Raw genomic sequence first — 27,411 nt, forward strand, 5'->3', positions numbered from 1 at the left:
ATGAAATAACATTTTATTTTGATTTTAAACATATCACTGTGTATTATTCACTCCCCCCCCCCCCCAATCCAGGAAACAAATAATAACTGGGTCACATACATAAGAACAAAAATGATCAATGCAGTCATGCTCCCAAGTCACACTCAGCTCAACATACAAAGCAAAAGTGTTATAGTATTGCTTTCAAGGCTCGAAACAGTTAAATGTACATCATTGCTTTCCTTCTTCTCTAGGGACCTAGAAAACAGTGGATTGCTGATGCAAGTACTGATATAAGGCAAGCAAAGCATGTGAAACTGCATCTCGACCCCAAGTGATCCTTCTGTCAAAGCCTATAGAATTGCCTGAGATTATGAAATGCCTGCGAACCCAGACGAAGATCAGCTGTTTTTAAAGGTGCTTTTCATGAATAGTACTCACTTTACTTATTTATGACTGCAGGAAGTGGAACTGGAGTGCAAGACAGAAATGCACCTTCGATTTCAGGTAAACTGATTTCTGTTTCATATCTACACTAACCGCACAATAAAAATACATCTAGAATTTAGCCATGGCCACTTACTGATATCACAAAGGTCTGGCATCTTTTTCCAAAAGGTTGGAAAATACATCATCACACTTCCACTGAGGGCAGTTAACAATTTTGCATAAATTGTAAAGGGTACTTCTGCCACCTGTTATTCTACATACCACTCCCAAACCAAGAAATCATCCAAATGAAGACCTATGGATGTAGACATGTCTTGCCCCTAGGTCTCACAAACAAAGATTTCCCAACTAGAATCAAAACTTACCATCCTGATATTTACAGGATTAACCTACATCCTATGCCACTACAGAACCTCATCATTTGCTACCCTTCAACTCATAACTGGGCTGAAAACCACTTGTATGGAATTCTAACATGGAACAGGCCATTGGTTCAATCATTCACATTTCTGTTCATGCTCCAAAGCAGTAATCCTAATCTCATGTGTCCATTCTATATCCCTTCCCCTCTTTCCCCCCCGCCCCCACTTTCTTTCAACTATCTGTTTCAATTACTAATTCCAGTGGCGCATTCAAGTCTCTCAACCATTTGTAAAAGGTTTCGCCTGCTTCCCATCCAAATCTCTCACATTTAATTTTTTATCTATGTTGCATTTTGTTGGATCCCTGACCACTGAAAATTGTCTGTTTCTATCTACTCTGCTCCAACCATTCAATTATAAAAACCTCTATCAATTTCCATGCTTCATCTTCTCTGCTCTAAGAACTAGTCTGATTAATCACCTTCAATGATGCGCACAGTAATCAAAAGGACCATAAAAATGTACAAAATATATTACAATGAAGACAGTATTTAAAGCTTTTATTTTGAAAATAGATGATTTTTCTTTTTGGAAAACTTCCACAACTGACAAAAGCCGTACTGTGAACCATGTGAGACAATGGGCAAAGAACAGATGGCTCCCTGACATGGGCTGTCCAGAATAAAATGGAACAAAATCAGATTGTGGTGGGTTTGTTTCCCAACATGGATCGTGCCATTTCTTCCTTCCTCCCTCCCAAGTCATTACTAAAGATCACTTTGCGTACAGTACAGTTAAATGTAAATTAAGATGGCATTAAATAAGCTGTGCTCAATTTCACACAGACTACAGTCATTTTGGGCAGTAGCAAATAGGAATTGCTAACTATTCTCACTCCAAAGTGCAGAAGCTGAAGTTAAAAATAATCTCTACTGTTAATGATTGTTTGTGTGGATCGGTTCTTAATTGTTACCCTTTATTACATTTTGGGAGGTTTTTTTTTGAAACAATTCAAAAACTTGGGTATTAAAAAATAGAACACGCTGGAAACACTCAGGTCAGGTCGATGACTTTTGAACATTAACTCTGTTTCTCTTTGCTCACACGTTGCCAGACCGGCTGAGTATTTCCAGCACTTTCAGCTTTCATTTCAGATTTCCAGCACCTGAATTATCTTGCTCTTCTAAGGCTTGAGGAGGATTGAAGTAAACATCTTTGGAGGTGTCTTAAACTGGGTCCTGTAGTCTAGCAATCAAATAACGAGACTCGAAACTATGAGTATACAATCGTACCAGTATCCAAATTGTGCAGAACCACTGATCTGTTTTATGGCACTAGACATTGACATTTAAAAAAAACCAAAGGATGGGAGGCTTCTGGGATATTTCATAAGACAATTAAAAATTCGGAGACTTTAAAAACTCAAGTAAGCAAGATGATTGAAAAGGCACTACACACACAAACAATACAACCAAATTATCAAGAACAATTTTATCTTTTAGAATTGCAGGATTTTTGCTTAACAATCCATGCCAAATTTTGAGAACCGTTATCAATTCTAGAACTTTCTTGATAGCATTGACCAGTCACGTCTGAAGCAAGGCGTTACTTAATAAACATGTCCATGATAATAAGTCAAGTATTGCACAAAGTGTAAGTGTAAACCCTTAAAGTACTCACATGGACACACAAAAATTTTGGAAACAAATACTTTTTCAAAAAAAAAAGTGAACCATTCCAACATTTAAGTGACTTAACAGCCTTAGCAAAGAATTTAAAAATCAATGCATCAAGTTCAGACAGCATTATTGTTGATGAAAATCTTCTGATTAAGTAATTACTTCAGTTTTTAGTGATGATTTTTTTAGCTGCTTTTCCATATCTGGCATCTAAACCAAGCCCTGAAGAGAGAGAGAAAAAAGGAAAATAAAACAATTTTAATGAGGTTTATGAAAAGAAAATGCCCTTGCTATTGCAGGTTCAATAAAAGGCATTTCAAGCTAGATTCTTCTAATCTCAAGCCAACTTGGCAGTCAAAAAGAAAAGATTATTCTTTCTACTTATGGATTCAGAGGATTTAATGAGCATGAGGTTGCAGGAATCTCTAAAACAGTCATTCATATACAGGACTTAAGGTTAAAGATTTAGAAGTGTGATTAAACACCACTGATTTTACATCAATAAAAACAGATGTTCTAAGGTAAAACAATATCACTCTTCGACATCAGAACAAGCGAGCACTTCAATCACTGGGAACTTTCATAAAATACAAGATGGCATTAAAAAGACACGAACACTAAAAATATTCATATCTACAAACAAAGGTCACCTCTCTGTAGGCGTGGGAGAGCTTTTGTTCAGTTCTTTTCCATTATAATACAAGGGTTTGGCACAGTAATGACCCAGGTCTATGGGTTGGTGTTACAATCTAATAGCCACCTAGTCAAATGCCTGAATTACTGGCACTTAAGCAAACTGCCCTAATTAAATTGGTATTTCAGTTTTCTTATTTTGTAGGCTTCTGCTAGGAAAAAAAAGATAAAATCACTTACCTAGGAATACAAAGACAGTGCCTAACCACTGCAAGGAGCTAATCGGATTACCAAAAATAAGCACAGAACCAAGGATAGTAAAGAACTTTCTGGTTGTAGTAATGATCGAACACGTTAAAGGTCCAAAGTGAACAACAGTCATAAAGATGAAACTCTGGAAAAGAAAAAAGACATACATTAAGTGATAGAAATTCACACTTACATTAAATTCCCATTTGTAGCAGGGGGGGTGCATGCAATAAAGCTTGTGGTTTACACGATTAAATGTTTATTTCAAATTTGCTCAAATTTATATTTTGTGATCCTTTGAGGTTCCATAGCAATACCAAAGATACTGACCTGGCCTAGGGCACTAGTTAAACTAAACAGAAGTATCTTGTAGAGAATACTGGAGTGGCGCTCAGTGAAATTCAAAAATTCCCATAATTCTCCAGTACCCAAGACACCTGAAAGAAAAAAAACAGGAATTGTTAATAGAATGAGGACTCATTTGAAATTTCAAGTACTTTTTTAAAAAGTGATAGGTAATACAGTGTGAAGAGCTTAGATACACAATTTACACATAATGCACCTAAATATATTTAAGATAGCAAGGGAGAGTAATGAGGATTAATGGCACCCTTGGTGCACAAACTGAAAGGAATAGAAAGCTCCATTTATTGTTTTTTCTCATGCAATTTATTTCCAACAAATTAACTCTCGATGGAAATGTACAGCAGTAAAATAGGCTTTTAAAGATTGATGGGTTTTTAAAGAATCCCTCTAATTTGCTTCGCATTTTGAAATCATAAGCTGAACCAATTCTTCAGAACAATTGTTCTATCAAAGTAATAAGACCTTATTTTGTACTAATTTAGGGCAGCACGATGGCACAGTGATTCGCACTGCTGCCTCACAGCGCCAGGAACCCGGGTTTGATTCCCAGCTTGGGTCACTGTCTGTGTGGAGTTTGCACATTCTCCCCATGCCTGCGTGGGTTTCCTCTGGGTGTTTCGGTTTCCTCCCACAGTCTGAAAGACGTGCTGGTTAGGTGCATTGACCCGAACAGGCGCCGGAGTGTGGCGACTAGGGGAATTTCACAGTGACTTCATTGCAGTGTTAATATAAGCTTTACTTGTGACTAATAAATAAACTTTTAACTTTTTTTAAAATTCCAAGTGGCTAGTCCTTTGAGGAGCCAGTTCTCTTTTTCTTTGCAGCTCTGCAATCTGAATGTCCAATTCCCATCGCAATCTGCAAGCTGAAACATCGTCTGCTTGGAGATTCCTTCCTGATTTCTTTATATACCGAGCTGCTTTCATCACCTGGAGCATTTTTCAGGTTTAACAAAATTCAGATTTTAAAAAATAAATATTAATGCGCAAGGTGGCCAAGCACCAGAGCTCAGCGTAGTTTGAACAGAAAATGACATTAATGCTATCCAAGACAAACATACTTACTGAAGGAAGTACTTTTCCCCACACAATTTGTATAACACACAGCTTTGCTCCAGAAAAATCATGCCAGCCTACCTTTCGCGGATCAGGACACCATGAAAATCTAGCACTAACCTTTTCATGTATGGTAATTAGCTATCAAAGTTAGAGCAATCACCCCACACTGAACAGCATAAAATGACAGGCATTGGGAAGAAAAGCTATTCTATGGGGTTGGGAACAGGCCAAATATACTGGCACCAATTCTGAGAAAAGGACATGCTCTAAGGGGATCTTACTGACAGATGCCACTGGATTTCATGTGGGAAATAGGACATTTTCTGTGAACTAATGTTTGAGCCCCTCAGTTGCTCTAAATTTATTCAGATAAAAAGCTGTCACATTTAAATAGAACATGCTTTATCTCTGAAGTGTTTACTGCTGGGTCTACTTCCATCCCAGCACAAGATGTACACTCATCGGCTTACAAACATAATCTATCCTCTTTGATAGAATGTGTTCACCCAGCACATAAATTGAACTATTCCATACAAAAGAAAAAATGCCATGAGCAATCAGAACATATATTCATGTAAACATGTGATTCTTAACTTTCATCATCTCCTCCAACAGAGCAAATGTTAACACATTTTAGAATGAAAACATAAAAAAGCATCATTTACTACCATGTGATTTGAGGTTATTGCTCTTTTGATTCCAGCGACAAGTAGGCCAAGAAAAAAATAAATGCAGCTTTCTATCCCTATCCATTTGTGCACCAAGGGTTCATCCATTAATTCTAATTTATCTTCCTAGCTATCTAAAATGTATTTCAGTATATTATGTTTAAATCGCGTACCTGCAAACCCCCCTCTAATCCTACATCTCATTTCATAGATGTTCCCATGTCAAATCATGTAGGATTACTGCTCTAGTAGAACTGATAACAGATTTATTCAGGGTAAATAAATGTTAGGCATGGAATAATTGCTTTCAAAACTAGCAAGGTTTGTGACAGCAAATGTCTACAGAAAGATGGCACTGTGCCGCAGAGAAATGCTAAAACATCTGTACAAAGGAATATGACCGCCAGCATTTTATGGACTCTAGATTCCTGTTCCAAACCTTCACAAACACTGCAAATGTTTATCTGGAGTACTATTAATCTGTGTACACAACAGAAAGGAAAAAAAATAGATTTGCATTTATATGGTACCCATCGCAATCTTTGAGCATCCCAAAGATAATTCATTATCTTTTATAATTCCATTGTAATGTAACATTGAAGCCAATTTGGGTACAGGAAAGGTCCAAAAACAATGAGAAAAGTTACTAGATCATTGTTAAAGTGATGTTAGTTGATAGATACAATATCGGCCAGGAAACCCACAAACACCCCTACTTATTGTTCAGGAAACTCAAGAGTGACCCTGCTCTTCTTGGAATGGTGCGATGGGCTCTTCTAAACTACAGGATAGACATGGCCTCAGTTTGATGTCTCACCCACAATACAGCACCTCAGTTCAGCACTCATTCAGTACCGCACTGTGGAGCCCGCCTAGATTTCATGCCCAGCTCCCAAGTTAAGACATAAACCTGCAACTTCCGCCTCAGGGATGAGAATGCAGACATCTGAACAAAGTTAATACATTCGCATAGTGTAGTTCATTCCGCCTTTTAACAACGAGTGCAATACTCACCCAGGCAGAACGGATTCGGGTTCAAATGTCAAGCCGAGCTACAATATAAACCTATCACAACTCAGATGTCTTTACTTGAGCACCCTCTAGTGGCTTAGAGGAGCATGCGTTATCAAATATGCAATGTAACTATCAAAACTCTGAAGGTACAACCGATACCAACTCTGCTGCCAAACAGAATTAATTTCTCAGAATGTAGGACATTTCGCTGAAGATATATTGCAATTCATAAACAAACAAACTATACAGGTTCCATTACCTTGAGGTTCTGACAATTACAGCTGACCATTACTACACAAACGTGCGCAGTCATATATATAGTGGCTCCCGTTTTCCATTTCCCCGCCCAAAATTTAAATTTAAGCTTAGTGGCACGGTGGCACAGTGTTTAGCACTGTTACCTCACAGCACCAGGGACCCGGGTTCGATTCTGGCTTGGGTCACTCTCTGTGCGGAGTCTGCACGTTCTCCCAGTGTCTGCGTGTGTTTCCTCCTACAGTTCAAAAGACGTGCTGGTTAGATGCATTGACCACGCTAAATTCTCCCTTGGTGTACCCGAACCAACGCCAGAGTGTGGTGACAAGGAGATTTTCACAGTAAACTTCATTGCAGTGTTAATGTAAGCCTACTTGTGAGACAAATAAATCAACTTAAAAACTAATCTTGAATTTAATTATAGCAGCACTGCAACTTTCACACAGAGGCTTCCAACGTGTATTGACATGAAGTAACTCATTTGGGAGTTAAGTCCTAATCTGATCCCAGCGTGCACTGAAACCCAAAAGGTACAAGACCATCTTTAGAAGCTGGTATCTTACCACTTGATACAACATAGTGAGAGTGCAGCAGAACCCCAGCCCAATTCAAAACTCATCCTAAATGTCAAATGGTGTTTTTTGCTCTTTTTAATTGCTGCAGGTGCAGCTCCATCTTCTCCCTCAATGTCTATAAGCATCAAGGAAGCAGAACTGCACATATGCATCTAAGCTCACAAGTATAGCAGCAATCCTTATCTAAAACCAGTAGCTGCAGTACAACAGCAAGCTATCACAGGTTTAATAAATCATAGAATTATAGATATACGGCACAGAAACAGACAACTCAGCCCAACCAGTACTCCATGCCAGTGTTTACACTCCCTAGAGCCTCCTCCAGTTTTTTCTTATCTAAATCTATCACAACTCGCCATTCCCTTCATCCTCATACCCCTGACTAGCTTTGCCTTGAACATCTATACTATTCACTTCAATCACTCACTATGGTAGCAAGTTCCACAGTCTCACAGGTTTTTGGGTAAAGAAGTGTCTTCTGAATTCCCAGATGGATTTCTTGGTAACTACCTTATATTGATGACTAATTATGTTCTGTCCCACAACAGGAAACATTCGCTGTATCCACTCTGTTAGGTCACTCCTCAGCCTTCTTTCTTCAAGAGAAAAGAGACCTAAGTCTGTCATTCCTTTTCTGATATGGATACCCACATATTTCTGGTATGACCATTGCAAATTTCCTTTGCAGCCTCTCCAGTACCTCTACATTAATGATTTGGACTTTGTATTCAAAAACACAAGTTCTAAATTTGTGTTTTTAAGAGTTCATCTCCATCTTTTTAAGAGTTCACCTCCATCTCTACAAAATAAGCCATAGTGCTTGGCTTGCTTTCTTAAGGGCCTTGCTAACCTGTGACTGATTGATGTACATAGACTATGAGATTCCTTTCTTCCTCTATCCTCGATCTTAACTCATTCTTTCTAAACGTCTTGCCTATTGTTCCCCATAATTTAGTGTCATCTACAATTTAGAACTTGTGTTTTTGAATACAAAGTCCAAATCATTAATATCAGCCCCAGCACTGATCCATGTAGAACACCACTACACACCAGTGAATAATTACCTTTACTCCCACTCTTTGCTTTCTGTCTTGATGCCAGCAAGCAATCTATACTGCTACTTGTAATAATTTTTGACCTTAATCTATCAAAGAACTCCTTACCAATGGCCTTTTGTACATCTGGATAAATTACAAATACTGTATTGCCATTATCTACCCTCTCTGTTGCTTTGTCAAGAAATTAAGTTTGGTCAAGTAAAGTTTTCCCTTTTGAAATTCAAGTTGACTATTCATTATTTTATTTCTAGTTATCCTTTGATCCTCTACAGGAGGAATTCCAATTTTTTTCCTACTGCTGATGTTGAGCAAAATGGTCTATAATTCCATGGACATGTTCTACCCCCGTTCATAAATAAAGGCATTATTACATCGATTACCCGCCAATCTTTTGGCATTGCACCTTTTTCTACCAATTATTAAATGTGTAGTATTGCCTCTGCCATCTCTTGCCTAGATTATTTTAAAATGGAGAGGTTTTATCCTTTTTGAGTTTGATTAATTTATTCAATGTTTTTTTATTTTAAGTGCATTTATCTCTTTACTCATGTCATCATCCAATGCCACATCCATCCTCTAAGATTTTGACAATTCTATCAATTTTTAAGAATCTGTAACATATTTGGAATTTATTTCTTAACCACTTTTCAAAAAAGAATCAGTTTGAATTTATGTGAGCCAATTAATGGTCAGGGTGGATAGAGAACAGGAAAGCAACTGTTTGTGAAGAAACAAAATTGTTTTGGAGAAAAAGAGCTGGTGTTTCGAGTCCAGCTTTGACAAAGGGTCATCTGGACTCGAAACGTCAGCTCTTTTCTCTCCATACAGATGCTGCCAGACCTGTTGAGACTTTCCAGCATTTTCTCTTTTGATTTCAGATTCCAGTATCCACAGTAATTTGCTTTTATCACAATTGCTTTATCGTTTTATGAATAAACCTAGAGCTAAAGCAGCTGTATGCTGCCTTAGTGGCCACAATACAATTAGATTTTTTTAAAAATCAGTTTGAAAGAATGGCTAAAAACACTGTGAACACTGTGTTTAAACAAACCATGTATTGCTTTAATTGATCTGTAACCTTTATTTTCTAATATCTGTAGGGCTTGCGTTAAAATATGTTGACAAGAGAATGTGACTTTATGACTGATTGGTATCAAATGAAAAACGTGTTATTTGTCTGTAAGGGAATGTAAACTTCTAAGGCAGTAAGAAACAGAGCTGTGTCTCGGTTTATAACCTATAAAACAAAAGGTGGGGTGGCACATTATGATTTGCATCCTTAGCCAATAGCATCTGGACCATCTTCAACTGAGGAGCAACGGGGAGACTGAGGACTAAAAGTTGACAAATTGTAATCCCTGTTGACACAGTGATACCATGACTTCTGGGGTATGAATCTTCTGGACACAGTTCAACACCGCTTCAAAGACAAAGAAAGAAGAGGGACATCATCTGTACCGACAACACCAACAGTCCTGTGACATTGAATGTTGAGGAACTTCCATGCTGACTTCACTGCTTCTTGTTAGGTGTATGTAAAACCTCGCTTAAGAAATTCTACTCAACTCATAAATACTAGCTATCCATACCTTGAAGGTAAAGCACAACTGGTGACTTTATTGATAGAAATTAAAAATTCAGACCTTAGATTTATTTTTAATTAGAAGGGTTTTATACCTCAAAACCCTGAATTTTACAACCTGTTGTATTTCTCTGGTAAATACCAAAGCAAAATAATTATTTAACAGACATTTGGTAGGACAGAACTTGAGCAGACTTTTTACACAGAGAGTAGTGGGTGCCTGGAACTCGTTGCCGGGGGAGGTAGTGGAAGAGGATACGGTAGTGACTTTTAAGGGGTGTCTTGACAAATACATGAATAGGATGGGAATAGAGGGATATGGTCCCTGGAAGGGTAGGGGGTTTTAGTTCAGTCGGGCAGCATGGTCGGTGCAGGCTTGGAGGGCTGAAGGGCCTGTTCCTGTGCTGTAATTTTCTTTGTTCATTATTGAAAAAAAGAGATATCCTGTTGAACTTTTTCATCTCACACGCATCAGGCCAGACACACGAACATTAAATTGCAAAGTGAGCAACAATGTATACTGCATGAAGAAAGAGTGCAGGTTTGATGGCAATTCAACTTTGATTGATCAAGGCATTGCTATGGATCACATTCAAACGCAGGGACGTGTTCATTGCAGGCACAAGAAAGATGTCCACCTTTTTTGAATTAAAGAATGGGGGACAATTATTCCTTGATGGATTCTTCATGGCAATGTCTTGATCAGACTTGACATGCCAACCAATCAGCACCCTTTATTCATGAAGTATAAATTGTTTCTCCCTTTGAAATTTGAGTCTTGCATCTGCCCTGATGAGTACAAGATGAAAACCTTTGACAACGTCTCTTTTTTCAGCAATATTCAAATTAAAGTAATATTTCCATTGTTATCTGTGATGTTATCACGTCAACCCCTTAATATTCCCACTCCAGCTTTCGTTTTTATTGATATACCCGGAAAATATGTTCCTATTTTGTTTAATGCTCCTTAATAATTTTATTTCATTGTTCCACTTTGCCTTCATGATTGTGTTTTTTCAAACTTTGCTCCTAGCCTCTTCACATTCTCTCTTATCGTGCACTCCTCTGTTGTCTATATACACACACGCTTAAGAATCTTTAAACTATATTTGGTAAATAACCTAACGGAAGAGATTAATGGTAATGATGAGCACATGATGAGTAACCTTTCCATTTTGAAATAGAATTATTTTATCCTCCTTTTCATTTACTATCCAGCAACCGTATAATACTGCTGCCAATAACAGAAAAAGTGACACAGTTTGCAAAGACAAGGCATTATGCACAATGCTGGTGAAAGGAAATCACGTGTCTCACAAGAAGTTTTTGGAAGAACAGTGTGCCATTCCTGCCCTGTGGGGTTGCTTTGCTTATACACGGAAGATGAACAATGAATGAAAGGGCCCTCAAAGGCATTGCTGCAGCTGAAATCTTGGCAGATGTTGAGAATTATAAATATCACAAAACATTAATCTGAAGTTAAAATTGAAGCAAAATACTGCGGATGCCGGAAATCCGAAATAAAAATAGAAAATGCTGGAAAAACGGAGGTCTGGCAGCAAATGTGGTGAGAAAAACAGCGTTAACATTTTGAATCCAATATGGCTCTTCTTCAGAACAGAATAATGTGTGGTTTGATGCAATTGAGAAGTGGGGTCCAGGGAAGGGACAAATAGAGCAAAAGGAACCGTAATGATAGTATTAAGGATATAAAGCATTGGTCCAGAGTAGGTGTGAATAGCAGAATAAAGGTCAATGCTGTCTGAAAGTAAAGACATTTGAGAAGAAGACACTGATGTGGGAGGGTTGAAGAAGTGAATCAAGAGGAGAACGTTCGTAATCAAAAAGATGTTGAACTCAACAATGAGTTAATGTAAAGTGCCTAATCAGAAAGTTAAGATGAGAGGAGGTCACACGACACCCGGTTATTGTCCAACACGTTTAGTTGAAATCACAAGCTTTCGGAGCTCTGCTCCTTTATAATTTCACCTGGCGAATTTTAAATAAACCTGTTGGACTATAACCTGGTGTCGTGTGACCTCTCACCTTGTTCACCCCAGTCCAACACCAACATCTCCACACCATAATCAGAAAGTTAGGAGCTGGAAAGAGGTGGGAAAGGGAGGGAGTTAAGATAGAGATCATTTGTATGGTGACAGAGCACAGAACAGCACAGTCCAGTATTTCCTCAGTACACTGCAACTACTTTAAATTAAAGGAATATTTCCCACAGTATTAACTATGAGGTCCATTAGGGTAGCTGCCTGTCTAACTTGCTCCACACATTTTCCATCTATTATAATTTATATTCTCTATGAGGTTTCAATTTACTGCAAGATACTTTTCGCTTCATTAAACTTTTTTTTTACGATGACAAGATATATTTATAACATTTTTACCTATTCCCAGGAACAAACTGGACCAAACGTTTATATTCAGCATCATCTGGTTTGAACCAGTCTGGAAATTAGCTCTCATGTGATCTTGTGCAACTCCAGTCAATCCATCCAAGGTCAAGGAGACTAACTGTAAAGAAAAAAGAATCAATATTAGTCATGCTTTCGAGTATAAATTGATAGACATAGGGTAGGTCAGTAACAAATAGCCAGCAATGTAAGGACGGCACGGTGGCACAGTAATTAGGACTGCTGCCTCACAGCACCAGGGACCAGGGTTCAATTACCAGCCTGGGTCACTGTCTGTACAGAGTCTGCATGTTCTCTTCATGTCTGCGTGGGTTTCCTCCGGGTGCTCCAGTTTCCTCCCACAGTCCGCAAGACGTGCTGGTTAGGTGCATTGGCCATGCTAAATTCTGTGCGACCTCAGCGTACCTGAACAGCGTACCTGAACAGCGTACCTGAACAGCGTACCTGAACAGCGTACCTGAACAGCGTACCTGAACAGCGTACCTGAACAGCGTACCTGAACAGCGTACCTGAACAGGCGCTGGAGTGTGGCGACTAGGGGATTTTCACATTAACTTCATTGCAGTGTTAATTGTGACACTAATAAATAAATTTAAAATTTCTTCGCATTGGGAAATTCTAATTGGAAAGTATACACATTTTACTACAACTGGTGAATGGGCAGAAATGGCAGCTTTTGGTTTCACAAAAGCATTTTAGGCAATTGAGTAAAACCTAAGGTAAAAGGTAAAGTCGCCATAGTCCCAGATGACCACTGGTGATGATTTTAACCTGAGGAGCACCACACCCGAAACTAGGGACAAAGCAGGCCTTCACGAATAACCTCAGCGGGTATGGGAATTGAACCCGCACTGTTGGCGTCGCGCTGCATCATGAACCAGCTGTCCAACCAATGAAGTTAAGCTTAAGAGTTTGCAAAGAAACTATGAGAAATTAAATAAAGTTGGCAAATCAAAATTGAAAAAGCAGAAATCAAGAAAGCATTGTACTCAAATGTAAGAAGATGGGTCTGATGATCTGTAACAGATTAAAAGGTCATCATCTGTTGCACGAAATGACCGATTCAATATCTCACCAAGAAAAAGTCAAAGGCATTGGGCAGAGTAGAGTCTAAGAACTGCATGTCAACCTGGGTGGTGAGTTTTAAGTTTAGCTTGACCAGTTAAAGGTTATTTTCATACTGTATCCACAATAGCAAACTAACAAGGTCAAGGAAGCCATTTGGAGATGAACAATAAGCTGAAGAAGCCATTTTGCATACAATATGCAATATCGAGTAAATCAGATGTATCAATCAGAACTACTATATTGAGAGTCAACACAAGATGATTGAATAAGTAATGAGCCTTAATTGAGTTACGGTTAATCAATAATTAATCAGTTGTATTAGAAACACTGGGTTTACTTGAAACTTTTCACTCAAAGTCTGTAAAAGCCATGAACTGATTGCAAGTCTCGGTGACTCGGGAAGGAATGCGGTAAGCAGATAAAACATGCTAGCAGTGAGAACTTCAGGCTCTGATTGAAGTAAAGTTTATTTATTAGTCACAAGTAAGGCTTACATTAACACCGCAGTGAAGTTACTGTGAAATTTCCTTAGTCACCACACTCCGGTGCCTGTTTGGGTCAATGCGCCTAACCAGCACGTCTTTCAGACTGGGAGGAAACCGGAGCACCCAGAGGAAACCCATGCAGACATGGGGAGAACATGCAAACTCCACACAGACAGTGACCCAAGCTGAGAATTGAACCCGGGTCCCTGGCACCGTGCGGCAGCAGTGCTAACCACTGTGCCACCGTGCCGCCCATTAGCCTCTAAAGTATAGCATGACCTTATGAAGAACTCAAGTAAATGAAACCCTATTTTAAATTTCACGAATAGTAAATCGACAGAATCAGAAATAGAGAAAATATGAAACAGTGTTATCGTACTCTTGTCTAAGATAATGAGAGCAGGTGGCATAAGTAATGGGAATCCAATTAAATTTACTTAGCAACAGAGTTGACCAATTATTATGTTACAACAGGCATGAGGTGATAGTCACTTAGGAGTTTGAAGCAGAAATTCAAAGGGGTTTCTTTGCTAGCCAAATGCTGAAGATTCCCGAGCCCCTGAAGAAGGGGCTTGCAGCTCCGAAAGCTTGTGTGGCTTTTGCTACCAAATAAACCTGTTGGACTTTAACCTGGTGTTGTTAAACTTCTTACTTTAGAAACTCCTGCAGTGACAACCTGGAGCTGTGATGATTTTTTTTATTCATTCGAGGGACATGGCCGGCATTTATTGCTCATCCCTTGTTCAGAGGGTAGTTGAGAGTCAACCACATTGCTGTGTCTCTGGAGTCACATGTAGGCCAGACCAGGTAAGGACGGCAGCTTTCCTTCCCTGAAGGACATTAGGGAACCAGATGGGCTTTTCCAACAATCAACAATGGTTTCATGGTCATCGGTAGATTTTTAATTCCAGATATTTTTCATTGAATTCAAATTCCACCATCTGCCGTGGCAGGATTCAAACCCAGGTCACCAGAACATTAGCTGAGTTTCTGGGTTAATAGTCTGGCGATAATAACTCTAGGCCACCGTCTCCAACAACCACAATCTTCTTCCCATGTGCTAGGTATGACTCCAGCTCGTGGAGAGTCTTCCTGCTATTCCCAAGTTTAATTTTACCCGGGCAATTGAGGCCGTCACAGTCAAAGGCTGCCTTGATGTCAAGGCAGTCACTTTAGCTCTAGAATTCATCTCTTTTGGACCAAGGCAATGTGATTTGGAAAAAGTTTAAAGTTTATTTATTAGCGTTACAAGTAGGCTTACATTAACACTGCATTGATGTTACTGTGAAAATCCCCCAGTCACCACACTCCAGCGCCTGTTTGGGTACACTGAAGGAGAATTTAGCATGGCCAACACACCTAACCAGCATGTCCTTTGGACTGTGGGAGAAAACCAGAACACCCGGAAGAAACCCACGCAGACAAGGGGAGAATGTGCAAACTCCACAGACAGTAACATCTTGAAGCCGAGGGCCTTGGCAGAACTCAAACTGAGCATCAGTGAGCAGGTTGTTAGTGAGTCTGTATCACTTAATAGCACTGGCGGCAACTCCTCCATGACTGCTGATGGATTAAAACTAGGCTGATGTGGTAGTAAGTTGCACCACTATAGCACAGCATCACAATTCCCTTAATTCCAAAAGCTTGAGCAGCTCTGATTTTCCACACCGTTAGCTGTTAAGGGCCTAAGTTCCAGAATCTCTCAGCCTTCCTCTGACTCTTGCTTTCAATCGTTTAGGCACTCCTTAAAACCCATGTCTAACCAAATGTTTGGCCATCTAGCCTAATATGGTTTTATGTAATTCATTGTCAAACGTTGTCCTTTGATACTCAACAAAGAACAATACAGCACAGGAACAGGCCCTTCGGCCCTCCAAGCCCACGCCGCTCCCTGGTCCAAACTAGACCATTCTTTTGTATCCCTCCATTCCCACTCCGTTCATGTGGCTATCTAGATAAGTCTTAAACTCCTGTGTTTTGAGATGTTTTATGACATTATAGGTGTTTTATACAAGTTGCTGTTTTAACATCTCTGAAATTCAAGCATTTATTAAGGTCTGTAATTTCAAGTGTGTCTCTCAGATAGAAGATCGCCAGAAGCCCCAGAGAAAGTGCATGAATAGCTATCAATGACCACAGCAGTTACTGTGGGTTATCATTACAGAATCATGTAAACCATCATTACAATGTCAAGAAATCTATTGATTGATGTGTCCCCGGGTGCTAAATTAGCCATTTATTTAACATTTAAGGTACAAGGTGACCAAATGCTTGTTACATTGGTTCATGTCCAGTAACAAGTGGGACTCTCTGGGAGTGCTTTAATAGGTCACCAGAATGCTTCAAAGGTCAGTGGACAACTCTTCTTGAAGCAGTCAGTTTCAGGAAAGTCAGGAGCAGGGAGAAGTAGTTCCATGCAGTCAAAGTTCTGTGGTTAGCTCTGAGGAGAGAACTCGGGCAAAGCCCTAGTATTGGAGAGGGGTCAAGGAAGCCCTTTTAATCGAAGTGAGCTTGAGGAAAGCCCTTGGAGGTCATATACGGCCAGGAGACAGGAATTCGGAGAGACTCAGGAGCAGTACCAACTCAGTGTAGCTAGCTGTCCAGCAAAGAGCTGAAATTACACAAGTAGAGGCTGAAACGCAAACACAGGATTTGAGAAGGAATACTGAAAGGAGGGATTAAAACCTTGTGAGGTGGGCCACTAAGTACAGAGATTTCCAGGGAAAGATCTTCAAAGGTGAAGCTGGATATCCTTTGTGAGACAGAGTGTCAATGAGATTGTTTGATTTGGTCTTTACTAAAATCTGGGAAGGTTCTTGAGAAATCCATGGACTCTGTCTTGGTTGTATCAGCCATTTACTCTTCAGTGTGTTGTTTGACCACAATTCACATGTACTTCATACTTACCCTGAACGTTAGAGTACAAGATACATATTACAATTGTTTTATCTTTCTGAACTTACATAGTAAATTTTGTTCAAGACCTGTGGAATCTTGTGGCTTTATTCTGAAAGCAGGTGTCTTAAACCTCAACCTTTATCACCCTTAAACAAAAACATTGTTGGTCCCTAATCGGATCTCTGCCAACCTCCTTGGGTCAGGCCAAGGATCACAGCATGAAGCACAATTTGAAAACTTGCTAAACTGGCTGGCCCAAGAGATAGTAATTTCCGTGGATCTGCTAAGCCCAAAAGCTAATACAAAAGGAGAGATAAGTTTATAACAAGTAATAAAAATACTTGAAAACCTATACTTACTAACAGCATTTCCCCAAATCCAAAGATGTGGTCATCTGCACCGTCAATCCCTTTTTTAGGTTTGTACATAAATAATGCCACTCCAAGAACTATAAGCAGCACACACAGATACTTGGTGATAGGATATCTTTTCTTTCCAATAAGGACTCCTAAAACCATCACTGCAAAACAAAACAACCAACCGTGAAGACTTAAGTACATGTCAAAACGTTATTAAGGATAGTATCTGCACTCGAGCAACTAATGCAACATTGTAAGCAACGAGTCAAAAGTCAACACCTTATTGTTGGTTTACCACTAAATAGTCTGCAGTATTCACTTTATATGTGGATGATATTTAGTATGGGAATAGTCTCAGATTTGTTTAGGGCATTACAGAAATGCCCATTGGGCATATGGTAACACTGAACACTGCACACAGTTTCAAGCAATGTTTTGCAATGCTTTACTTTCAGATTATGCTAAATTGAGCCTTGGTTTGGTCTGTGGTTCAGGTGGATGTAAATTATTCTGTAACATTACTTCAAGACTATTATGCAAGCCAACATTCATCCATAAATCACCAGAAATAGAATAATTAATCACTCGTGATCATAGAAATTGGCTCTTACCCACGTAACTACAGTTCAAAAAGGGATTTTCAGGAAATAAAATATTGAGAGACATCCGGATGGTAAAACATCAGGAAGAACAAAGCATTTGTCTTTAGTCCATGTCATAAATGCTGTAATCTAGCCAGCAACATCCCTTTCCAAGGTCACTTTTTAACAGAATTCAAGCCAGTTGGAGAAGTCACAGTGCCTTTTCTTGCTGAGAGTGCTTATTGATGTTGTCCACTGTGAACACTTCTCATCCACACCCAGTGTCCTAGCTATCCTCTAAACTGCACACCTTTAAAACTAATAAACCAGTTGCTAAGTTAACAAAAGGTGACAACGCCAAAGAGGACAGTTGTTCATGTAGCATTCTATGGGCAAACCTCTCTCAGATTGCCCCTTGTATATTAGATAAATATACCCCCATGCCTATTGCTTCTACTAACACCAACGTTTCAGCTGCTACGGTACTTTTAACTCCCCTTTCTATTTTCTTCATTTCCCAAGCCAATGGGCAACATTTATTATTCTTACCCACCAAGAATACGATAAACCCTGCTGTGCTTAGAACATTCATCCAGAAGACCAGCATGCGAAGCATCGCTAAAAAATGTCTAACCTCATATTCTAGATCACCCAAGGCTGGAAATTCGAATGTGCATTTCCCTGAATTTAATCTCTTTAATGTTTTATTTGCTCTCAGATCTTCCTTAACTGCAATGTTTCATAATCGTTCTCAGTTCCAATACACCATAACTAATATCAGGTCTGGTCTGAACACACAACAAATTCACCGTCTAGTCAAACTTAACTTCTGTTTCATCCTTGGGTGCAGGATCCTCCTATCCTGAAAACCTGGCCTGTTTTATTGGGTGGGAAGCAACTGACATTTTCCAAGTAAGATTGTTGATTGGTACCTCTTTATTTTTGATTACCTGTTCAGATTCTGTAAATGTATATTCAGTGCCAATTAGCTTCCAGGAATGTACCCTAACTGTTGATTGCCATGATGTAAAATTACTATTTTTCCATCATTGCCCATAACCTTAATGGAACCTTTCCATTCTTCCCCTCTCTTTGAAATATAGTCCGTCTCCTGGATTCAGATTTATTTCTGCTGGCCTTATGCAGCGCCGTAAAGCTGACCGCATTTTCTCTGAAAACCTCAGCTTTGATAAATGTCTCTCACTCTGCATGCAAAACATTCAAATGCTCAGGAAAAAAATGAGCTTCTTCCACAGCTGGGGGATAATCCCACGTCACCAATGGTATTTTGAGGACTGTAGACCCTCAACCATTTGAAGTGAATTCTTTGTCTGGACAGCCCACACAGGGGCAGATGTCAGTTTACAGATCCGTTGGTCAGCTAAGATTTTGTGTGAAGCATCTCTAACCGCTGCATGATTTATTCCCTAAATCCCATCACTAAAGGAACATTCACTGCTGCGTTCATTACTACATTGCTCATATCTTCACACATACTTTTAAATTCATTAATGGAGTGTAAACTTACAGATTTCCCATAAAGAACTGCCTGTGTTCCATATCTAACTTCATCAGACCCTTTTTCATAGACAGCTTACTCAACAGTAAGGGTATTTCACTGGATATCATATCTGTGCTGACACCCATGATTAAACCATCCTGGCTATTTTATATGGAATCATCACTCCCTTTAATGATTTTAATGTGTCACCATGATGAAAGTCTTAGCAAACATGCCAAATTCCCTTAATCTTCTGAGAAAGTAGAGGCGTAGGTGGGTTTTCTTAACTATAGTGTCGGCATGGGGGGAACCAAGACAGGCTGTTGGTGATCTGGACATTTAAGAACTTGAAGCTCTCGATTCTTTCAACTTCATCCCCATTGATGTAGACAAGGCCATGTTCTCCACTACACTGCATGGCCATTTTTCTTTGCTAAGTACTAACCTGTGTCCATACGGCACTTCATTCTCTAACTGGTTATAGGGTTCAGCTTCGAAGGTGGTTTCAGCCATTCTTCTCTAAAGTAACTTCAATTATAATCTGCTGCCTGAAAGGTATCTTAGTTTCCAATCTTCACCTTTAGGCCAATCATTCTCTGCTACCAATGTTTATTAGGATTCAAGCCATTTCTGTGAAGTCAAAACTAAGACACAGAGCCTTCCCTTACTGAGTTTATTGAATTTGTCCAGTGTCAACATTCCTCCCACACCCAGTGCCCCAGCTATCCCCTAGCTTTGTGTGTTCAAATCCCATCACATTTCCCTTAATGTAATTGACAATAACTAACCGTAGCAATATTAATACACTAACAAACCTTAATAATGTAATTGATAAGACATTGACACCACTGTCTTAAATTCAGCCAAAATGACCGAGTTGAGCTTCCTATTTAATAACATCCTTGTCACAAAGACTGCCTGGTTCACCTCCATAACATTGTTTCAGCAGCAGATATGAACTCATTCATGCCTTTGTTACCTCCAGATGTGAAGGCGCCAATGAACTTCTGGCCAGACTCCAATTCTCCACCCTCAGTAATTCCCCACAGCAGGATTCTATTTTAACTTTTTACTTTTGTGTTTACCTGGTCCCTTCCTATCCCTGATCCACCTCCTCCCCCCCTCCTCCATGTTGGGCGACAATTGGCGACCTTGTATTTCTTGATATTATGCGATTCCTTCCCTATAGCCCTCTAACATCTCATTCCTCTATCAAAATCCTCTCTAAATCCACTTCTCAACCAAGCTTTTAGATTAGCATTCATTTTTTCTATGTCTCTTTCAAGTGGCATATACATACAAGATATGAGGTACAACAAGATCCTGTGCCAGTCTAAGTTTTTGCTTGCTATATCATTTTAACCTACCTGGAATAGGTTTACATGATTTTCCTAAAACCTGAAATGGAAAGAATTCCCATTAGTTGACAATAGAAGTTGCTATGAGGAATGCTATTTTTTAAACAAAACAATGAATGAAGCATACTTTACTCCTGAATCTCAATCACAATTTATTATTTGATAGTCCTATCTAAACATGCAATGGAGATCTACAAAATGTAAACTGCTTCAAACCACTTGAAGATGCCCAACCAAGGGAAAATTAGTAACAGCCAAAGAGAACGTACAACTAAGCAGACTTTCTATTTTTAGCATTACATAGATCAAAATGAGGAAGGTAAAGGGAAAGAAATGTTTTTAATGCAAGGTTCCCCTAATGCTTATCCACTCTATTTCTTCAAGGTTATTTGCTCTAACAGGACGCAGTGCATTCAAACAGTGACCCCATATTCTCTGCACACCACTTCATGAGATGGTTCAGTAACACCCACAAAAGATAGTGGATACTTAATTTTGAGGCATAGGTTCAACTTTAAAAAAACCAACCTCTTTTTATTAAGAATTCAGAAAACCAATTGGCATTTATACTATTAAACACACATGCATGTGTGTTTGAAATGCATGTTTGGACAATGTATTACACCATTTAGAATGAACAACAATTTGCATATAATTCATACACTTAAGTAATATTTGAGGTTGTGTACTTTGTAAAACCAGTTTTCTGGATCCATACTACTCCACTGTAAACTTACATAATAGCTTATAGATTGCTTAAGATTTATTATTCTCTCAAGCACATGCGGGTACTTGTCTTTTAAGTGCTCACATTTCTTCAACACTTGTTCTACAACAGGAGCCATTTATATTTACATCTGTAAAAGTGTTATTCAAGGAGGTCTAAATGTTTATTAGATTGACAAAGTAGATAGTCAATATCTTTTCCCAAAGGTAGGGGAGTCTAAAACTAGAGGGCATAGGTTTAAGGTGAGAGGGGAGAGAGACAGAAGTGCCCAGAGGGGCAATGTTTTCACAGAGGGTGGTGAGTGTCTGGAACAAGCTGCCAGAGGTAGTAGTAGAGACGGGTACAATTTTATCTTTTAAAAAGCATTTGGATATTTACATGGGTACGAAGGGTATAGAGGGATATGGGTCAAATGCGGGCAATTGGGATTAGCTTAGGGGTTTAAAAAAAAAATAAGGGTGGCATGGACAAGTTGGGCCGAAGGGCCTGTTTCCATGCTGTAAACCTCTGACTCTAGATTGGAGGATAAAGGAAATCGAGAGGAGAGAGACTTGAATGAATTCAACAATATTTCTTTCAATAAGTTAGAGCAACAATTAATAGGGTGAGCTGAGGTTACACTTGAATTATTTATTTCAAAATAATGTCCTCCAGGATAATTATAAAAATATGTCAAAATAATGTCAAATATCTTTTTGTTTTAAATCTTGCAGGAAAGATTCAGCATTGTATTTTTAGGTAGAATTAGGCTTAAATACTAAAACATATCCTTTTCTAAAAAGAGGATGTAACATCAAATACCAACCTGCGTTGGATAGTTTACATACTGGAGTGCAGAATTACTGGAGACCATTGCTCCTAAATAGGACATCGAACAAACCGCATACAGCCAGCGTGGCGTTCGTTCAAGTGAAGGCTTTTCAAAGAATTGTATTACTGGAAAACAGGTAAAATATATTAGTTAATACAATTTAAGTATTAGTGAAAACAAGTTTGTATTTTTGAATACCAGATTCCACTACTCAAATACTGTGCAATTTGTTAGATGTGCAAATATACATGGCCAGAAATAGAGACTTGGCAGCATGGCGGCACAATGGTTAGCACTGCTGTCTTTCAGGGCCAGGGACCTGTGTTCAATTCCCGGCTTGGGTCATTGTTTGTGCAGAGAATGTACGTTCTCCACGTGTCTGCATGGGTTTCCTCCCAGTGCTCCAGTTTCCTCCCACAGTCCAAAAGACGTGCCGGTTAGGTGCATTGGCCATGCTAAGTTCTCCCTCAGTGTACCCGAACAGGCATCAGAGTGTGGCGACTAGGGATTTTCACAGTAGCTTCATTGCAGTGTTAATATAAGCCTACTTGTGACACTAATAAATAAACCTTAAAAGTTAACTCAAAAACTTTTATGCACCATTTTAACAATTTTTAATTTCAAAAAAACTTGTAATATAGACACATTTAAATTGTACTAGCAAATTGACCAGTTCGATCCAATTTTTTTAGTTCCCTAATAGATACACATGCAGTCTAGCTATGAAAATCACATTGCCTTTATTTTTATTTTGACTACATGGAAAATCTCCTTCTCTGACCTGAACTAAAGTTACAGCTTCAATTCTTTTTTCACCCTCATGACATAACTTGGATTTTATAGTCCCAATAGCAGTGAGTGCTGAGGCATTCACCATGGACAATCAGAACAGCATTGCGATTTCCAGGCAGCCCATGCTGATGGTCTTACTGGGACCTGCCAACATGTAAATTAGACTGATTGTCCTCTACTTTGACTGCTATTCATACTGATTGATTTAAGACAACTCATAGTAGTGCAGCTCTATAAATCAGGAGCATCAAAACAATCCCGCAACGCCCTGGAAATCACCCCCTGACACCGACATGTCTAGCTCCACTTTCCCCTCTCATCTCCTTAGATCCGTTGATATCGGGAAAAGTCCACAGAAGGGATGGAGGAGCAGAGCTACGGATGAGAGAAGTGAAAAGATGGAGGGCAGTGCTGGGGAAAGATGGGAGCAGAATCAGGGGTGTCGATTTGACAACTGGAATTAATGGTTGATTAAAGGAAACTTAAAATTCATTAAAAATGTTTACCCATTATCGAACTGAGGGCACACCTCAAGGGAGGGCATGGGTTTGGACAGAAGAGCACCTGACCACTCAGTCTCCCTATTTACCTCGCCGATTGATTCATGCTGCAGCCAGGAAAGCATGTTCCAATTGTAGCAAACAAAAAAGATAGGAACATTGGTTTAAATGCAGTCAGGAGTGTTTGCCTCCACTTTACTGCTGACCACAAGATCCAGCGCAATAATTACAATCTGAAGGACATCACAAATGTCCACTTGAACAAGTCTGAGAACTAAATGTGTTAAGATATTTATATGAAATATATATAAATTTATGTAATATATAGACACACATGTATATACACAATATTTTAACATACAATTGAAGTTACTTACTTAATTTAGAAAAGATGGCATTGATAATACACTGGACAAACACAAGTGATTTTGCATAAGTGAATGATTCCTGCTGTTCTCCATATTTGCCTCTGGTTCTGTAACACATGAGATTTAAGTGTTCATGGTGAACAAGTGCCACAATTCGTTTTTGCTATCAGATACATGTAAAGAAAATTACCGGCAAGAACACCGAGAACAGACTGTGAACAAATGCACAAATCCAAAAACAGTTCAGTTCTAACATATACAGATCAAATCTGGTTGACAGTGCTCATATTTCATGCCAACTAAGCATTAAGGGGGGAAAAAAATCAGAACTGTTCCTAAAGACACTGGACTATGTATTGTTTTGTGCTTAGCAAGCTCAAAAGAGATATCACTAGGATATTATTCTAACACAGAATGGCCACAGACCTAAATCACGTGCAGCGTAGCTACATTATAGCTACTTTAAGACAGATTGATACCAAGTGGAGTTACAGGTTGGTATTTTTGAGGAGGTGGCTGTTGATAATAGATTTGAAAGGGAACAGAATAGTGCCAGGAAAGGGATCAGTTTTTTAATATCAGTTAGCATGGGACCAAAAAATTGATTAAAAAACAATCAATCAAGAACATAAAAACAGATTGTAAGAGCTTTACAAGCGTATAAAAAGAGCAGTTAAAACAACCATCGACTCCTTAGAGGCATAAACAAGAGAAATTATCTCATGGTACAAGAAAATGGCAGTGACTTTGAACAAATATTGTGTCTGCTTTCACAGTAAAAGGCATACATTACAGAAAGATGGTAATCAAGGGCTAATAAGAATGAGGAATCTAAAGTATCGATATCTGCAAGGAGTAAGTACTGAAGACTAAAGCTACTAGAAGCCAACAAATCCCAAGGGCCTAATGGCCTACATCCAAGGGCTCTGAAATAGATAGTTGCAGACATTATGGATGCACTGATTGTGACTTTCTAAAATCCAAGAACAGTACCAGCTGATTAAGGGTTAGAAAATGTGATACCATTAATCAAGAAAGAATGGAGAGAAGAAACAGGGAACTAGAAGCCAGTTGGCCTGACATCAGTCTTTGGGAAAATGCTATTTATTAAGAAAGTCATAACATGCACTGAGAACATCAATCATGATATGATCAGGAATCGTTTTAGAAAAGGGAAATTAAGTTTGATAAATTTGAGTGTTTTTTTGGAGGCTGTAACTAGTAGGGTAGAAAAGGAGAAGCTAGTAGATGTACTATTATTGAATTTCCAAAAGACATTCAAATAAGGTGCCACACAAAAGGCGAATACATGAGATAAAGATCCATTGAGTTGAGGAGGTAACATATTAGCAAGAATGGAGGACAAAAACAGAAAATGCTGGAAAAACTCAGCAGATCTGACAGCATCTGCTGAGAGAGAATAGAGCCAAAGTATCGAGTCTGGACGACCATTCGTCAGAGTTGAACCTGCTCCAGACTAAAAACGTTGGCTCTATTCTCTCTCGATGTGGAGATGCCGGCGTTGGACTGGGGTAAACACAGTAAGAGTTTTAACATCACCAGGTTAAAGCCTAACAGGCTTATTTGGTAGCAAATGCCATTAGCTTTCGGAGCGCTGCTCCTTTGTCAGATGGAGTGGATATCTGCTCTCAAACAGGATGTGGAGATGCCGGCGTTGGACTGGGGTAAACACAGTAAGAAGTTTAACAACACCAGGTTAAAGTCCACAGTTGCGTGGACCTGCAGAGTTTCACTGGCTGTCTTGTCTGGAGACAATACACATCTTTTTAGCCTGTCTTGATGCTCTCTCCACTCCCATTGTTTTGTTTCTTAAAGACTGGATTAGTTGTAAGTATTCGCATTCCAACCATTATTCATGTAAATTGAGTCTGTGTCTTTATAAGTTCTGTTTGTGAACAGAATTCCCACTCACCTGAAGAAGGGGCTTAGAGCCTCGAAAGCTTGTGTGGCTTTTGCTATCAAACAGGACATACAGAGACACAAAATCAAGTTACAGTATACTGATTAGAATGCGAATCTCTACAGCCAACCAGGTCTTAAAGATACAGACAATGCGAGTGGACGGAGCATTAAGCACAGGTTAAAGAGATGTGTATTGTCTCCAGACAGGACAGCCAGTGAGATTCTGCAAGTCCAGGAGGCAAGCTGTGGGGGTTACTGATAATGTGACATAAACCCAAGATCCCGGTTTAGGCCGTCCTCATCTGTGCGGAACTTGGCTATCAGTTTCTGCTCAGCGACTCTGCGCTGTCGTGTGTCGTGAAGGCCGCCTTGGAGAACGCTTACCCGAAGATCAGAGGCTGAATGCCCATGACCGCTGAAGTGCTCCCCCACAGGAAGAGAACAGTCTTGCCTTGGGTTTATATCACACTATCAGTAACCCCCACAGCTTGCCTCCTGGACTTGCAGAATCTCACTGGCTGTCCTGTCTGGAGACAATACACATCTCTTTAACCTGTGCTTAATGCTCCCTCCACTCGCATTGTCTGTATCTTTAAGACCTGGTTGGCTGTAGAGATTCGCATTCTAATCAGTATACTGTAACTTGATTTTGTGTCTCTGTATGCCCTGTGTGAGAGCAGATATCCACTCCATCTGACGAAGGAGCAGCGCTCCGAAAGCTAATGGCATTTGCTACCAAATAAACCTGTTGGACTTTAACCTGTTAAAACTTTTACTCTATTCTCTCTCCACAGAAGCTGTCAGTCCTGTTTCTCCAGCATTTGCTGTTTTTGTCTCAGATACCAGCTGCAGTTATTTTGCCTTTATCGCAGCATGAATGGCGGATTGGTTAACGAAGAGGAAACAGGGAGTATGTATTCTTTAAACTGGTTTTCAATGCGTGGATACAAGGGGACTTCAGTGGCTCTACAATTAGAGTAACCAAAACCTGTCATCGGTCAACACTGCATCATATAATCATCTGTGCATTATTTCAATGTGATGATGTGTTTTGGTGGCAGCAGATCTGTTTTTGCAGTGAGCTGAGGGGAAGGGAGGCAGCTCCAGGGGTTGATCAGCCCCAATGCTGCTGCAAATCCACCTCACCCTCAGTGCTGACGATTCATGAACAGGCTGCAGCGCCATTTCATTCAGGAAACTCTGCCTCTCTCTGTGTGTTTATCTCGGGCTCCGATACTCACATCGACTCCTGTAAAATCCCGTAGTAGAAATAACAGACGAAGACTCCCAGGAAGCAGACGAGCAGCCGCAGCTTCTCGCCGGGGATTTTCTCCATGGACGATTTGGCCGATTCGCCCGGCGCCTCCGGCTCCACGGCAACAACCTCGGCCGGTCCCATCAGCCCCCGCGGCCGCCTGCCAGGACCCCCCCCCCCCCCCCCCGGGGAAAGGCAGAGCCTGACCAAAACAAAAAACACACCCTGCAAAAAATGCGCGACGCCGGTCACTCCCTTTAGACTTTTAGATGTTCGGTTAAAGCGAGAAGGGTTTCTGAATGGGGAAGAAAAAAAATAACCGGCGCCACTGCGACGCCGGTTGAAGGGGTCCTGAGCTGATGGTTGAGGGCAGGTCAAGGCGGCTTGATGCAAGTGCGGAGGTGCATGTGCGTGGGACAGGATGTAAAGGC

General features: G+C 39.8%; 1 protein-coding gene across 1 annotated transcript; it reads right to left on the reverse strand.

Annotated features, from left to right (window-relative positions):
- slc35b1 (solute carrier family 35 member B1) lies at nucleotides 1-27,411 on the reverse strand. The gene is made up of 9 exons (XM_078223862.1): nucleotides 26,967-27,411; nucleotides 23,812-23,909; nucleotides 22,137-22,267; nucleotides 20,614-20,644; nucleotides 17,165-17,325; nucleotides 12,328-12,454; nucleotides 3,683-3,789; nucleotides 3,344-3,497; nucleotides 1-2,692 (listed from the first exon to the last, which is right to left on the reverse strand). Exons 1-9 carry the CDS (start codon nucleotides 27,122-27,124, stop codon nucleotides 2,634-2,636), a joined length of 1,026 nt encoding a protein of 341 aa, XP_078079988.1. The 5' UTR covers nucleotides 27,125-27,411; the 3' UTR covers nucleotides 1-2,633.

This window comes from Mustelus asterias, chromosome 11 (assembly GCF_964213995.1).
Source record: "Mustelus asterias chromosome 11, sMusAst1.hap1.1, whole genome shotgun sequence".
NCBI lineage: Eukaryota > Metazoa > Chordata > Chondrichthyes > Carcharhiniformes > Triakidae > Mustelus > Mustelus asterias.

Coding starts and splice junctions, on each gene's coding strand:
- slc35b1 (XM_078223862.1), bottom strand. CDS start 27,124: ATGGGACCGGCCGAGGTTGTTGCCGTGGAGCCGGAGGCGCCGGGCGAA. Junction 17,326..20,613: donor ATCATGTAAACCTATTCCAG/GTAGGTTAAAAT, acceptor TTTGTTTTGCAG/TGATGGTTTTAGGAGTCCTT. Junction 3,498..3,682: donor TAACTAGTGCCCTAGGCCAG/GTCAGTATCTTT, acceptor TTTCTTTTCCAG/AGTTTCATCTTTATGACTGT.